Consider the following 16,842-nt stretch of genomic DNA (forward strand, 5'->3'; position numbering starts at 1 on the left):
ACTTAAGTATGAAAGATATCGCATTATATGATGTTAGATACTGATACAAAACACAGCAGAGAAATGTTGAAAGGTTCAGATTCAAACACTGGCTTCACACAGAAAACATGGCTATCTCACTGGAGGCCTCGAGTGTGTGTGTCTGCGTGTGTGTGTGTCTGGAAAAAAAAAAAAAGCTTAAGCTCTCCATTGCCACCCAGTTTACACATAAGCCATAAACATGTTTCAGCAACACAAAAACAGCTTTATTAGTATGCACACGTGAACATATCACACCTCTGACCACAGCGTCGTGTTACTGCCCTCCAAGGGTTGAGGTGCCGGCCACTAGCGTGTTTGTGTGGGGGCGTGTGAAAAGAGAGAACACAGCACCGCACGAGCGAGCTGTTCATCCCTCCCATGTCCATCGGGTGAGTCTTAATCACAGAAATACAGTCATGTGAAAGCAATCAGCATTTTTGTCGAGTGTGGGTGAAAAGTGTGTGCGAGAGCAAGCAGGAGCAAAACGAGAATGTATGTCAGTCAATGCAATCAGTAGGCATTTGTGACAGTCATTAAAAGGTGTGAAATGTGTGTTAGATTGCGTGGGAGGGTGTGTGTGTGTCAAACAGAGAGAAACAGAGTGTACCCATTGCCCGTGGGAAGGGGAGGGGAGGTCTGCAGTGTGTGTCCGCAGCTAGCAGTATACTGCGTGTGCTGCTATATTAAATGAGAGAGAGTGTGTGTGTGTGTGTGTGTGTGTGCATGAGCCGGGGACGCATTTCAACTCAAATTTTTGGTGGAGAGGAGGAGCAAATCTGAAATGTGCCAACTCACGTTAACGTAAAGCGTGACCGAGTCACAGTAAGTGTGTGTGTGTGTGTGTGCGCGATGAGATCTCTCCTTTCCATGGTAAGAGTTCAACTGCTCCAAAATCCGTTTTGGCTGTCGGTCCGTTGCCTACTGCTCAGGAGGCTCAGGCCCTCTGTGTAAAGAAAACGTTTCTCTCCTTCGCCAGCCACTCCGTTGGCCGCTCTCTCCATCCTTCCTTCCTTGGGATCCTTCATCTCTCACTCCTGCCACTCCCATCCTCCCCTCCCTTCAGCTTCTTTTTCTTTAGTGTGCAATTCCTTCACAGTCTTTTCTTTCCTCGTGTCCCTCCCTCCCTTCCTCTCTTTCTGTTTTTTTTAAAGTTCTGCATTCAGACGCCGCTTTATTCCTCCTCCCCAGACAGCACTCTCTCTCGCCCTGTTCTTTTTCCTTTATTCTTCTTTTTCATTTCACACCGCCCCGCCCCCACCCACCTACCACCGCCTCCCCCCCTGCCCCTCACTTCTTTTCACTTCTGCGTTTCAAAATAAGCGTTTGAAATAAAAAAAAAAAAGGAAAAACTTTCATAGATGGTTCTACCTCAACACTTCCACAAACGAGGTCTAAACTTCAAAACTACAGCATAGTACAAGGAGCTATAAAAATATACACAGAGTTCAGAGACCCTAGAGGGGAGGGAGGGGGGAGAGGGGCAAGGGAAAGAGGGAATGAATGAGAGAGGGAAGAGAGGAAGAGAGAAACAACCTCTGTTCGCCGGGAAAATTAAAAAAGGGATTAAATTAATATACAGCGCAAAGGGAAAAGGAAACAAGGTCGTTCTAAGTTGTGAAAAACAAAAACAGCAGATAAAAAAATGCCTAGCAACAGAAGTGTCGTTTAACAGAGTGGGTAAAAATAATAAACAATAGAAAACAGAAAAAAAAAAACATCTAGAAATTATTTACTGGATATTCATATATATAATCTATAAGTGTTGATAGCGATAAAAAAATCTCACTTTTTTGATATTCGCTCACTATTTTGTGTTTTGGTATTTAAGACAAGTCTAAAGAACACACGCGTACGCACAGTCACTCACACACGCAAAGCGTACACCCGCACACACACACACACACACACACACACACACACACACACACACACACACACAAACTAAACCCCACACACACATATGCAAACTGGCTGTACTGAAGCACACTAACTGCACGCACACGTCTAATGTGGAGCAGCGGCGCCATAATTATTATCCAAGTCGTATGCGCACTCGCACAGTCACACACACGCACATTATTAAAATATACAAGATTCTGAGAGTCACCGATTGATCAGACCACCTCAGGCCCGGGCGTGGTCACGCGACCGCTGCCTCGGGCGTGCTGATTGGGTGAGTCCTAGGCCCCTGTTTTCTCAGGAGAAACAAACAAAAACAAACTAGATTTCTAATGGTGAGTTAGTGGCAGGGGCCGGTCTCCGGTTGGCTGATGGCGCTCTGAGGGGCGGTGCGGTGGGCTAGGCAGATATGGCCTCTGGGAATCAGAGTTCTTCGGCGCCAAGTGGCTTCAGGGGTGTTGTTTTTTTGTTTTTAAGCTGTAGTTCTTTCCTTTTTTTCTTTTTTATAAAATCACACGTCCCAACGCCAGGTCCATACTCCTAGAAAAACCGCGTGTCGCACATACACACCGGCGTTATGAGGACGACTCTTCAATTCAACACGGGCGGGGCTCATCTAGCTCTGAGTTAAGGGGGCACTCAGAGGCTCTTGCCCATTTGTGAGGGCCTTGTTAGGGAGGGCTATGCACGGTTACGACATCGCCCTTTACACACACTTAGAGGCCCAGCTGTGTGAGATCGGGGCGGGGAGTTTTATTCAGCTGGAAACACAACTGTGGCCGGGGCCGTGGGCTCACGGGGCAGTGAGTGGGGTCCAAGGGACAATACTGGTAGCAGTGAGGGGTTCAGGTTTGGAGCTGTGATGGCAAGCTGTGCTGTGGCTTCATTTGGAGGAGGGAACTGGTTGACAATGGGTGGAGGGAGGTGGGTGTGTCCAGTTGGCCAGAGCTGCGGCCATCTCATACTTTGTAGTAGATATTGGCCGGGCTCTGTGGCGGCATCTCCTGCACAATGTAGACAGGGTGTCCGTAGTCCCCGCTGACTTTCTCGTAGTGCGGGCAGTAGGCTGAGTCCGACGTCCGCAGAGGGATGATGATGTCGCTTGGCTCAGACCCATTGTTGTTGGAGCTGGTGATGCCCCCGCCGCCTCCCCGTTTGGGGCTGGTGAGCGAGGACAGTGACAGTGGAGGGTGGTGGGTGTCCGAGTGCTTGGCGTGCCGCCGTCGGTAGCACACGACGCAGATCACAGCAGTCACCAGCAAGAGGAAGGCGGAACCTCCCGCGGCGCCGGCGATTAGGGCGATGTTGGAGGGCTGAAGGGGACCGTTCTCGTTGCCACCGCCCTCACCCCCAAAGTTGTTGGATCCTCGGGACTGGGTGGAGTTCCCTGCACCACCTGTAACAAATCACAGAGCTATCTTAGTCGAACAGCCACAAACTGTTTTCAGTGTTTCCTTTTGAGATATATAAATGCATATCACACAAATATAGCAGAGCAATAACAGAACTCGCTTTCACAATTTGTGTTTTTATGAGATTTTAAATAAACATACCGATCTTTATAGCTCGGCACCACAAAGACACGAGTAACAGTGCTGGTGTAGCTCTGCTAGTGAAGGCTGCGGAGACCTAACCCAGTGGAATGCAGGAAGTACGCAGCAAAGCTCATAGACGCTTGCATGTGGCCTCTTTATTGGTGTGATGAAGTGGACAGCAGTGCATATAAAACGCAGGGATTCGGTGTGTGACTGTGAGTGAACTGTGCAGCATATACTCTTGTGGACAGCCCGGCGAAGCCGCAGTGTGTATCAAGGTAACACACTCTATTTCCCTAACCTTAACAACCGTATTTACTTAGCATTACAGCCAGCCACATGAAGAGAGTCTCCCCTGCTCTGCTCCTACCACCAGACCACACACTGCTGGCCTTCCTGCCTGCCTGTCTGTCTTTTTATCTGTCTGTCTGTTTATCAAACTGTCTGTCACACTCTCTTTCCGTTCCTCGGCCGAGTCTCTCCGTCTGTTGTGCGTCTGCTTGAAATCTAAGATCTTCACAGCCTCAGAGCTCACAGTTTTTCTCTGCAGGAGGTCGGGTCAGAACTCAGCAGGTGGATGATGGTCTGGAGGTGTGTGTGCGTGTTCGCGTGTGTTTGTGTCTGTGTTTACGTGGCTCTCGCGCTAGGCCGTGTGAAAGTGTGTGGCGAACTGGTTAAGGCCGGTAATGCGAGTCCCTGCTATACGGAGCCTCTGGATTGGTCTATCATTATTCTTGGCACACATCCCCTTCTTTTCTCCGTGTCTCTCTGCTGCGTCTCCTCCACTTCCTTGCCCTCCCTCGCTCCGTCGTTCTCTCTATCTTTGGGTTATTGTAGCTTTAATGACCTACCTTGCTCTGAGCTCAGCGCCTAGCAACACACACGACACACGCACACTAAGATACGGATGTACACAACCAAGCACGCAAACACACCTCATCCCAAAGCAGCTAGGCCCCCCGTCGCGGTGGACTGACTGGGAGCAAAGCGTTAATGCCGGACGTCCATTACACTCCCTTCTCCTCCTCCTGCTTTCTTCCTTCCTCCATTAACCCAACATCCCTCATTCTCCATCTCTATTATGACCGCCGCCTTTCACTGGCTCTCTTTATTATATCCTCCTTCTTCACCTCTCCTCCTCTGCCTCCTCTTCTTCCCCTATTTTCTGAGTCTCACTCCCTTTTGTGTCCCTTTTTTCAAGTTCAGACTTTAATGCCTTCTTTTCCCCTTGTGTCCCTCTTTTTTATTTCATTAGTGAATTTCACCTTGGAGAGCGGTGACCGGCAGGTCAGAAATAAAAAGAACAAGTCAAGGTGATAACATGCTGCACTGTTAACTGCTCTACCTTGTTTTAAACGTGCTTCCCTTCCTCTTCTATTTCTTGAGTATAACTCACATTACAGAAAAAAATAGATGCATGTTTTTGGAGATGGTTCCACAAAACTGTTGCACAAGTTTTAATGCAAATTTCTGAAATCACGATGAGAGTGTGAATCATCAACAACCTTTACATGAATACATTGTAGAAGATGTGACAAGTTTACATAATTAGCACCAGTAATGCTGATGCATCGTGGCATTTCGGTGCTGCTTCCCACATAAGATGACAGTTGTTTTCTTCTCATGAATTAATTTGTCTCTTCCTATCCACGTGCACCGGTGGTGTTTTATCAGCCGCTATGGTGATATAGAAGGGCCTTGATGTGCACCAAGGGACCCTGTGTGTGCCAGCAACTTTGCAGTTGCATAAATTCCTTACACCGCTTCTTTGTTGTTTGTGTTTCCAACACAACGTGACATGAATGCTACAGTAGATGGAGAAACAGTGTCTTTCAATATGCCAACTTTTTTCCACTTCAGACAACATTTAGTTTTTAGTAAATGGAAAATAGACCCGCTACAGTGGAAAAGGTAGATGAAATTCATAGCAGGCATCAGGGTTATATAAAGCTTTATTTCATGCACGTAGCTCTACATTGGAAGTGAGTGGGGTAAAGTGTAAAGACCAGATGACATTAGACTGCTGCATTTGCTGTGTAAACTGATATCTACTGCCAGTTATTTTACTGTCTCACAGTGAGGTTTGATGCCAGGCCTCACTATCAGATCATGATAGTTTCTGTTTGCATCATCCAGGCAACTGCAGTACTCTGTTACTTAAGACCAAGTCTGAATCTAAGGTTTAGAAATTAACATCTGTAGTTTTAAGGAGCTTTTTTACTTATTTTTAAAGGAATGTAGAAACCGTTTATCTTCAACGATCATCTGAGACCCTGCAAGCAGCATGCAGATGGACTGCGTAATGACAGATTAAGCTGTTTTATTTGCTGCAAATACTGTGAACTTGGTGGAAAAACAAAAAAAATGTAGACGCTGATCAGAGAGCATATCTGTTCTGAGAGCATTATGTGCCCATATCCCAATAATGTATCTGTATTTGTTTACATCCCTAGAGAGGATCAGATGAGACAAACAAACAAAAGAGAATCTGTGAATAACCAGCGACACTCACAGTTATTAGCTGAGATGATTTCAAGTGTATTCACATGAGGATTAGAAACTCTACCATAACTGCTGTGTCAAAACAATTATTTCAGATACGCCGATACATGTGTGCTAATATGTCCTTGTCTGAGAGTCAAAAATGTGTAAAATCCCTAATTATGTGTGTGATGGGAATCGGTCTCACAGTGTGTCCAGCGCTGTTCGTCTGGTTCTAGTAAAACAATGTATTCTGTTGTCGCTTCCTTCACACATATAGTTCTCACCTAGGTGAGGTATGGACGAGCGATTGGAACACGCGCAAATGCATCAATTCACACATTCGGTATAGTACACAAATTCAGCATTAAAATAAAAAATAAAATAAAAAATAAGAGAAGGGCGATAGAGAGAGAAACAAACACAAGTGAGAGTGAGAAGCATGTTTTTTCTCCTCCACAGTCACTGTGAGGTACAGTGCGAGTCGAGCCTCTCTCAATTTCCATCCCCTTGTTCTATTCCCCTCTCCTCTTTGCTTTTCAATTATTCTTTTCTTTCTCCTCCTTATGTGCCTCCCATTTCTCTCTCCCCTCATCTTTCTGTAATTCTCTCTTTCTTTTTTCAAAGTCTCTTTCTCTCTCTAAGATGGAACTACAGAATCCAGGCCGCCCAAACTAATGACAATAATAACTCTCTGAAATGTCGCCGCCAGTCTAGCCCTCTCTCCCACTGCCCTCTCTCCCTTTCTCCTCCTGCGTCTTTCTTCCTCCCTTCTTTTTCTTGTCCTTCTCCCAAGGTAGCTATTAGCCATCCATTCCCCGCCTGCAGCACTTAGCTTAGCAGAGACGGGGAGGAGAGGGATGGAGAGCAGGAGAGAGAGAGAGCGAGAGACAGAAAGATATGGTATTAAATAGAGAGATCCACAGATGTCAGCGCTGCACATTCTCCATCTGTCGCCTCCTCCCTCCCTCTCCACACTGCTTTTTGCTTTTTATCTACCAGTCTCTGCTTACTCGCTCCATCCATTTTGTGGATGGATCCACTGTGGATTATCTCCATTTGGTCCCCTGCTTACCTGGGTTTCTGCTGGTGGTGCGTCCCGCTGGCTCCTTCTTCGGAGGCAGTCCATATGGGCCTGTGGAGGAAAAGTAAAGGCGGATGAGACTCGTTTCTCTGTAACAGCCAAGGCTCTCAGGATTGGAACCAATAAGTGACATTAGCAAATAGAGAGCTAGCCAGAAAGGGAAACGGAGACAGCCGAGCTTTAATAAAGGCTTCCCTCCCTTCCATTCCCATTATAGGACAGCACATATTGATTGGGCTTCAATGTGCCGTGTATGAGCACTTTTCCATTTGTTTGAATGGGAAACTAAAGAGAGGCCGTTTGCTGTTTTGGCCTGAGTTAGTTTACACAAGGCCATAACGGCTTGTAATCTGTAGTCGCTAAATCAGGCCATCTGTCTAGCAAGCCCTCAGTAATGGTGATGGCATTAAAGTGCATTTATGTGGCACATGCAAACACACACACACACACACACGGACACTCCTCACTGCTGAAAGAAATGGTTCAAAAAACACTAATTTCATTTGTTTCTGAGGCATCTGGCCAACAGTAGGCTGCAAGAATATTTTATGTTGGCATCTGACTCTTTAGCTCTGCAGTGTATGAAACACGTTAAAATAGAGGCAGGACAGAGCAAAATAGACCCACCAAAGCACACACACAGCATCACACCTGTGCACACCTATGTGTGTGTGTGTGTGTAGCTGTCAACCTATATATACTGACATTTAGAAAAGTGTAAGGCTATTGGCTTGTGGCTTCCTCATGAGAGCCCACCAAACAGAAGTTAGGGGCGGTGCTGTCTGGATCAATAGGAACTGCTGTGTGGTCAGTGGGGGCTAGTGGAGGGAGGTTCAGCCTGTTTGTGTGTGTGTTTGTACGTGCGACAGAGACAGAAAGCAAGCAAGATAGATAAAAAATAAAATAAGAGACGACAGGTCAGAGTTTGTGTGTGGGGCAGTGCTGCAAGCGTGTGTGTGTGTGTGTGTGTCTGTGTCTGTGTGTGTTCCTCAGAGTGGAGCAGAGCGCCATATCTCATCAGAGATCACCATGAGGCGGCACGTCGCTTATTTAGACGACAAACAACACAGACGTGACCTTTCAGCCACATAGCAGATAAGACAGAAAGACAGAGGCAAAGAGAAAATAACAGGGAGGGAGAGGTGTAAGGAGAGATGGCCAGCATGAGAACTGAAAGGGAGGTGATGAGGACGGGGAGAAAGGGAATTTGCGAGGAAGCGAGCAGCGTCGACTTTAATGAAAAGGCATAGAGGAGGGAATAGAGAAGAAGTGGAGGAAGGACAAAAGGAGAAAAGAGAAAAAGATGACAAGAAAATGCGGGTGCATTTGAGAACTTCATAGAGTTACGCAAAAGTGACAGAGTTTGTATGTGCGTGTGTGTGTGTGCTTGAAAAAAGTAGCATTTCCATTGCCCGTGTGGTGAAAGAGCCAGGGGAAAGCAAGTGAGTGTGTGTGGCGGCGCTTCTATTGAACTGAGCTGACTGCGCTGATGTTACGGGCTGATAGAGGCAGAGCAGCGTCACTTGGCTCTGTGCTGAAAAGCACCTACAATACACAAGGCCTGATAACACAAAATAGGCTCAAGAAATAGAAATAGGCAAGTGTGTGTGTGTGTGTGTGTGTGTGTGTGTGTGTGTGTGTGTGTGTGTGTGTGTGTGTGAGTTGGGTCGGGTGAAGGACAGGTGCCCTTTATGTGTGGGAATGTGCAGGTCAGTGAAAATGCTTACGCAGGACTTTTTTCTGCAGCCTTTTTTTTTTTTTGTAAGTCTGCAAGTGAGGGTCATTACCTGTGAATATTTTCTAAACAACAAATTAGAAGTGTGTGCAGCTACGAGTCATTTAAAAAATCACTGAATGTGTGTTTTTAACACTGAAAGGAGTCATTCTGCTATCGTGCTGGCAGGTCTGTGTGTTCTGGCGTGTGCACGTGGGTCCATATGTCAGTGTTCGTGTTATGTGATCAGGTCCCTGCATGCCTGTAATGTATATAGTGCACAGGGATGTGTGTCAGTTTCAGTGTGTGTCCTTCAGTGAGTGTGTGTGTGTCCAGCATGAGTCAGTAGTAGTTAAAAGGCAGAGTGAGAAGGGAGTCAACAGGGCTCATTAGAGCTGACTGATCCCACACTTCTTCGCTGTTCTCACCACTTAACAAGCCCTAATCTGCTCAGCAAGAACACACACGCACAAAGAAGTGCTGCATGCGTAGTGTACGCATTTAGTAGATGTGTGTAACAAAGAGGAAGATAAGAGAGATGGTTTAAAAGTGGATGAGCCTGCATGTCAGATAAGGTGCGCTGCTGTGTACTGTACAGTTGGGAGATGGTGTGAGATTCAGTGGACTGGAGCCTGCGTGTGTTACTCAGACTGTGTGTCAAGCAAGCAATTGTGTGTGATGCAAGATTAACAATGTGTGTGTGTGTGTGAGCAAGAGAGTGAGTGAGGAGTATGTGTGTGTGTGTGTGTGCAGTGGGCTCCAGTGGTTGTACATATGGGGAGAGTTCACGTGTGACACTCGAAAGAAAAACAGAGAGAGAGAAAGAAAGGTGAGAGGACTTACTCTGTCCCACTTTCAGGACCACCTTCATGCCCTGTGTGGCACACACTCCACCTCTCATGCTATCCAGGCCTTGGCGGGTCCCATCTGACGTAGCTGGAGGGTTGGAAACAGAAAATTACACAGTTAGCCATGTAGCAAGGTGGTATACATGCACACAAACACACACACACACACACACACACACAGCGGAAACCCATCTGCCACAAAAATTCGCCCTCTCCCAATCTATAGCTGACGCCAACAATAGCGTCTATTCATATGGTCAGCCACTGCAGAGAGTCGATGAGTGACATTTGCAGAGGCAGCGATTTAAAACTCCACCAGAAGCACTGAAATGTCAAACTTCGAGGCGGCAGCACTTTAATAAGTCCTCATTTAGCAGCACGCTGGAACTCATTAATACCCCTGCCGCGCTGCATGGACTCAACCGCTTTCAGACAACTGCAATTGCAGCTTGGGCTGGAGAAACAGAAAGAGAGGGGGGTAATCTGGAGAGGGAGAGGCTGATTGATGGAAAAAAAGGGATGGTAATCCAATCAAAGGCACATATGAAATAAAACGAAGCCCCTGAGACACAAACCATGGTGTGGAGGAAAACTGAACCTGATGGCAGACTGCGTTTATGAGTTAAAGCTCCCTACTTGGCAACACCCTATTATTACTGTCATTGTACTTATGTTAAATTAAGTGAATTAAAGGGAATTTGTGATTTGAAATTGAGAGACTGATGTGGTAATACATGCAGTGAGGGATTTGGCATGAATTCTTAAGCTATTAAAGCTTTCCTTGCACTAAAAAAAACAAAAAAACAAGTCAATCAAAAACAGCAGAGGTGAGATGTTGAATTTCAAATCAGCATCCTAACCTGTGCAGGAAGCAAACTAGTTTCATTATTGTAAAGCTTTAAGGAGGCCAAAGGAAGTCAAGCAGTGCTGATAAAGTGCACAGGCAAGAAGAGGATGTGCGAGAGTGCACGGATCCCTGTAACACTCTAACACTTCTTCTTACATAAAGCCTGTCAGCAAATGCATTAAAGATCACTGGTCTGCAGGTCACAGAGACTTCAGGAGGAGGAAGGAGAGAGAATCAGGACGGTGGGAGGAACTGTAAAAATGAAGGGACAGAAATATGAAGACGCGGAGACGGTGTGAGAAGAGAGGAGGGAGGGAAGGATTGAAGGAGGAGGTGAGGGGTGAAGAGATGAGAGAGGCCGTCAAAGTGAGAATCACACCTCTGGAGCTGATGCACCATGCGTTGTGCAGCCAGTCTTAATCATTCATACACAAATGTTAACAGTCCCCAGTCACGGCTGCACTACTACACCAATCCACAGCTGTGAGGAAAAATCTACCTGTGTCTTCAAAGGTAGACCTGACAAAGAGATGTGCATCCACAGTGGCTGGTTAAAAAAAAAAAAAAAGGCAGTAAAACATATTCTTCCTTCCACCAATCCACCCAAACACCCCTGCACACACCACCCGTCTATCCTTATTTTCTCCATTATAGCCCCCAGGGCTAACCCTCACCTCTTCTCCTTAAAAAAAATATAAGAAATCATTTTCCCCCCGCCACTTCGCTTAAGGCTATAGATTAGCCCGTCTGAAGCGAAGCAGGGAGGGAGGGATGGCGGGCGGCTCGGGAGAGGGAGAGAGAGAGAAACAGAGGTGTGAAAAAGAGGCAGCTTTACTTCTAACACCTCCCTCTCTCTCTCTCCCTCCATCCCTGCAAGATGCTGAGTGTGAAAGCAGGAGGAGGAGAGAAGCAGGCGGAGGTCAAGGCGAACAGCAGTATGGTGGGAAAGCCAGGAGACAGGCACGGACGAAGAGATATATAAAGAAGGTTTAAATAAAGTGCTGCGAAAAAAAAGTTTTCTACTATTTGTTGTGTTACAGAATCATTTATAAATCACAGGAGTTTTTTTTCTGTCTCTTATGAGACCTGCGCAGAATTTCTTCTAAACTAATGTGCATGGAAAATGTAATTTATTTTAATGAAGTTCAAAAAAATGGAAAGAAGCGGAGTGTGCCAAATGAAGTACAGTTTAATCAGGGCTTGATTATTTCACAGAAATATATATATATTTTAAATGAAATATATCTGAATGCGTAGAATTAGCGTTTACTGTAGGTCGCACCAATGTGTGATTAAGTTGTGGCTGTGGGTGGATTCAGAAATAATGGGTTTAATACAACAGCACACACACACTCAACCTTTCAATTGTGACTTGTCTGATCTCTGAGAGGAATAATTCAATAAAATTTCCTAATCAATTAAATCATTTCAAGGTTTCTGGAATTATTTTAGTAAAAAAAAAAACAAAAACAAAAAAAACTGCATGATCATGGGACTTAACTTTAGTTTTGTGTGTTTACATCACTTTTTACCATATTGAGTCAGGAAACATGAGAAACACACTTGAAAAGTTTGTTCCAACACTACTTTTTCCACATTTTATTATTATTTTATTTTTGAATAGTAAAATATACATTTATTTTACAATATTCAGTCTGGTTGTAGATTTAGATGCTAATCATTCTGACAAAAGCAAACCAAATTAAAATATGATTGTTTCATGCATGCACATGTTAATAGACGTGTCAAAAATAGCACACATTAGTAGCTAAAGCTTTACACTGAGTTATGTTTACAGATTATTTATTAAATGAATTATGCACTGTAAAATATAATTTGTTGTTTCCGCTTAGAAATATGAGTCAGAGGGCTGCCTTAATATTTAACATCACACCAACAAATGCAATTTGTTCTTCTCAAAAAAATAAATGTTATCTTGACTGAATTAGATATTTATGTGAAGTTAATTAAAAATATATTAACTGATTGCACAACATTCTCATTACAGTGTAATGAGAATTTACAGTGCGCGTTCTTTCCTGAGGCGGGAATACCAAATAAAAATGAATGATAATGAAATTGTTTTCTTAAATTATCTTATAATCCTAAAAGGTTTGGCAAATTTCTTGGAAACATTGTTCTTCATTTACTAAATAAAGCATGCAGTTTAAATAAATAATAATAATAATAAAGCTTAAATTATAAATAAATGAAAGTTAGAGAGATGGGAGATGGGATGGCATGGTTTTACTGTCCAGCAGACACAGACTGGAATAAAAAGGGGCTAGCACAGAGAAAGGGATGGATGGAGGACGGCATAAATACCCTTAACCGGTCAGAGAGAGAAGGGCGGAGGACTATGATTTCTGAGAGTAATAACTACTGATACACGAAGGAGGACAAGAAGGTGACAGGAGACGAGGGAGGTGAGGAAGACGAAGGCGAGGAAAGTAGGAGGAGGTCGGGCAGGGAAGCGAGGCATGGAGACTGATTGCCTGTGACAAGCTGTTGGTGATATGATGGGGACAGGAGACTATGTGAGACGATAGAGATGACCTAGAGCCTAGTGAGGGAGGGGGAGAGGAAGACAAGATTAATAGAAGGAGAGAGGGGAAAGTGGTAGAACAAAGAAAAAGTAGAGAAGTTAAAAACAGAAAGTAAGGAAAGAGTTTAAATGACATGATAGATAGCAGAGAGGTAAAAGACTCTAATGTCTCCATTATGGAAAAGTGGAGCAGTAATGGATACAAAGAAGAGGGACACACAAAGGGAGACAGAGACTGAGAGCAGGAGAGCCAAATTGAACCAGGAGAGCTTCCACAAATGTAATTTTTGCAAATGCAAGCTATTTTGTTTTACATCATAATCAACAGGTCACAAATATCACAAAGGCAATTTCTGTTGAAACAGTGAACTGGATCAGCATAAATCCTCTTAAATCCATTAGACATGTTACAGGTGCCACGATTTCCGTGAATCTCAATTTCACAGGAACAAAGCCAACAGAGAGATCATAGCTGCTTTGTCCTTGGATTGAAAAATGTTCCCTCCTCCCCAGTCGTGGTCGCTAAACAGCGAAAATGCTGCAGACTCCCCTGCACTTGAGGGGGAGAAGATATCGCCAAATCAAGGTAGAAATAATCACAGAACATCTGTGAAATCCTGATGAGAGACACAGATGAGAGCGGGAAAGATGGGGAGATGTGCTGTGGCTGTAACTGGCATGTCTCAAATCTTTCCCACCGCACTTGCGGAGGACAGAGAGAGGCAGAGAGAGAGAGAGAGGAGAGTCGGGAGGAATATACAGAGCAATTTGGGATGAGATAAGAGGGGAAAGAAGGAAGACCAGTGAGAGACAGGGCAGGGAGAGGAGGGATGAGAAATTGAGACAATGATCAGCAGTGATGGAGGTTGGGGGGTGGGGGGTGGGGGTGTGGAACGCCAGAGGACAGAGGAGAGGAAGGGCATCGCTCCGCCACCCTCATTCGACAGGAGGGAGAGGCAGAGGAAGTGGAAAAACGTAATTAATGAAATAATACAGCAGTCAACCTCAATCAGAGTGCAAAGCATCGGGGGCTCTGCACACAAGGAGGCAGGCCGGGGGAGGAGTGAGAATCGAGTCCGTAGAAGAGATCACAGAGTGGATGAGAGTCTTTCTCTGTGTCTCTCTTGTTATTACCAAGGTCAGCACAGGGCCAAGCCTCTTCTCTGCCTCCATTATCGCTGCTGAAGTTGGCCCACCATTACATAAAAGTGGACAATAACTCTGAGGGAATCATAGCATGCCGCGTTCATTCATTCAGGAGCCTAAACCCCAGGTCACACTTCCCATCAGCTCCATATCAACTGTCACTCACTGCAGTCGACTGTGCAGAGTTATTTCATTTGCATTAAAAAGTATCCCGAACCAGAATATTTGCCCTCCCACTCCATTACGTCGCTCTCCCATGTTGTGTTCTGCAGCCCTGGTTATATATTCTACACATGTGGAGTGACAGCCGACCTCCCGCAGCAAAACACTTGCTCCAACGTGAGTGATGTGAATTTGTGTACTTGCTGATGTTGTTATTTCCATCACGTCCTTCTGTCTAGTTTGAGACATGACTCACATTTCACACTGCTCAAAAGTCCTGAGAAGTGTCATTTTATAGCCTGATTTCACATATTTCTAGCTGAAATGTGACTTGCAGCATATTTCTGGAGGTGCTTACACTGCTGGAGGTGCTTAAACCCCCAAAAAGCACCAAAATCCATGCTCATATTGATCTAGCAAAGTGGGCAGCTACTCCCCCAGAACTCCACAAGTATCAAACGTAAAAAAGGGGTTAAATTAATCACCAGCAACAAAATAAAGACACTATAACTGGGTCATTGTTATCTAATCCTGAGGCCCTGTCTTGTTGTCATTAGCCTGAAAGGCAAAACCCGGAGCAATCTACAAATCACTCACTGCTGCTTTAAAAGCTTGAAGTCGCGAACACAAGGTAATGACTAAATGTGACAGCGAAGAGCATAGCAACATTTTCATCAGCCCCGCACTTGTCTCGTGTAATGGGGACATGACCCCCCTCCCCACATCCCCTTACCCGTGCCAAATCTAATTTTAGATGGTGCATATATTAGAAAATAAATTGTTTTTATATGTTCTATTTGAAGCTGACAGGAAACATAATGCACACAGAGAAGGGAAGGTCAGCAGGGCCCCACAGCTCCATCTTTCCCCCAGGCACCTAAGCAGATTAATGCCACTCATTTTACTGTTACATTTGTATAGTTAGGGTTTGTATGACAGAATGATTGAGGTGGAACTGTCTATGTACTGAAGTTGTGTATAAATACAGTATGTGTGGCCAAGGCACTGCAACAGTCCAAACTAGCTATTGTACCACACACACTCCAATTACACACGCATGCTTTGAGCGTGAAGAGGGAACATGTCTTCTGATGACAGCTAGATTAAAGGGAGCAAACAAAATGGGAATGTGGTGCACAGCAAAAGAGCAGATTAAACAACAAACAGAACGAATAAACAAGTAAGGTCCAAGGAAGAAGAAAAAAAAAAAGAAGAAGGGAGGAACAAAGCTCGCTCGTGCTGTGCCGTCTCATGTTCCACAAGCGCAGCGTGAGCTTCTTCCCTAGCCTGTGGTGTGTGATGGCGTGTTAGCCGCGTCATGACTGTGTCAGGTTAACAAATGCAATAATCAACAAATGCAAATGCAACGTGAAAGACACAAACGCAAGTGGGTGTTGTGTTTCGCTCCGGGCACACTGGTGCACGCTACGGCTGGAGCAGTTTGGAAGTATGCGGATGCCTCTCTCTGTGTGTGTTTGTGTCGAAATGTGTGCAGAGCGCTCCCATCTGTACAAATCAACCTATAACCAATGTGTTGCTTCACAGCAGCTTTGCCTTTAAATTCCTCCCTTTAGTTCCACTTGTTTGGATTTTGGACTACACTCTCCAGAAACAACCACAAAACTAAGTTTGTCACTTGGGCAGACTGGGAACTGTGTGAGTGTGTGTGTGTGTGTGTGTGTGTGTGCATCAGTGTGTGTACGTGGGTGGGTGCAGAGGGGCCCAGGGGGTGGGATTTACTGATGCCTTCCTGTTTAAATTTGTAGTTCTCACTCTTCTCCATGAGCTCCATGTGTGTCATCTAGATGATGAAGAGCATATAACCTGATCCCCTCTCCCTTGAGGGAGAGTTAAAGGATTCATTCCCTCTCTGTGTCCCTGCTCCCCTTCAAAAAAGAAAGAAAAAAAAAATCCTGAATCTTGCTAGTGAAATTTCCTGTAACTAAAAACGTCTTCATAAATCTCCTATGGTGCTTTAATAACCTGGCTATGACGCATTAATGAACTATCACAAGCCATTACCTCTCTGCGGCGGCAAGGAGGGGAGAAGGCATTAAGTTGTGTACTGAAACAGAACAGGCACTATTATAGCTCTCCCTCGAAAAACACACACACACACACACACACATACCAGTCGAGTATTATATTCACATCCCACTTCCAAACACACAACACGCCGTCACTCCCAACATAGCATGATGTTTTCCAAAGTAGTTTTTCTGCAAAGGGTGCAACTTTTCAGTCCTATTGTTGCAGACAAAGGCCCACTGTTGCCGGCGTTGTGGTGGCACTTGATCCACAAATGGGACCGGCTACGAGCAGGTACAACACAAAGGCGTCTGCATGTTTGGCGCCTCTGTTGCACGGTGACATGATGGTATGCGAGTGGTTTGGAGACAGGATAAGTAACATGTGCGCTTGTCTCGTGAGGTCATGCAATAGCGGGGAAGAGATTTGTGCTGATAGGTCTCTATTGTTAAATACAGACATCAGTCACCGTGTCCCCTTCTGAGACTGATACATGATGCTGCTTGTGCAGCTTTGACTGACAAGTGCACCA

At 45.1% G+C, this 16,842-nt stretch overlaps 1 protein-coding gene across 1 annotated transcript in view; it reads right to left on the reverse strand.

The window, feature by feature from the left end:
* Positions 1 to 1,298: 1,298 nt before the first annotated feature.
* Positions 1,299 to 16,842, reverse strand: part of efnb3b (ephrin-B3b) — a 71,646-nt gene continuing 56,102 nt past the window's right edge. Inside the window, exons 3-5 of the mRNA XM_026353449.1 lie at positions 9,578 to 9,670; positions 7,012 to 7,071; positions 1,299 to 3,316 (exon numbers count right to left, since the gene is read on the reverse strand). Coding sequence (XP_026209234.1) covers positions 2,880 to 3,316; positions 7,012 to 7,071; positions 9,578 to 9,670 — 590 coding nt within the window. The 3' untranslated portion in view covers positions 1,299 to 2,879. The remainder of the gene's footprint in view (positions 3,317 to 7,011; positions 7,072 to 9,577; positions 9,671 to 16,842) is intronic.

This window comes from Anabas testudineus, chromosome 18 (genome assembly GCF_900324465.2).
Source record: "Anabas testudineus chromosome 18, fAnaTes1.2, whole genome shotgun sequence".
NCBI lineage: Eukaryota > Metazoa > Chordata > Actinopteri > Anabantiformes > Anabantidae > Anabas > Anabas testudineus.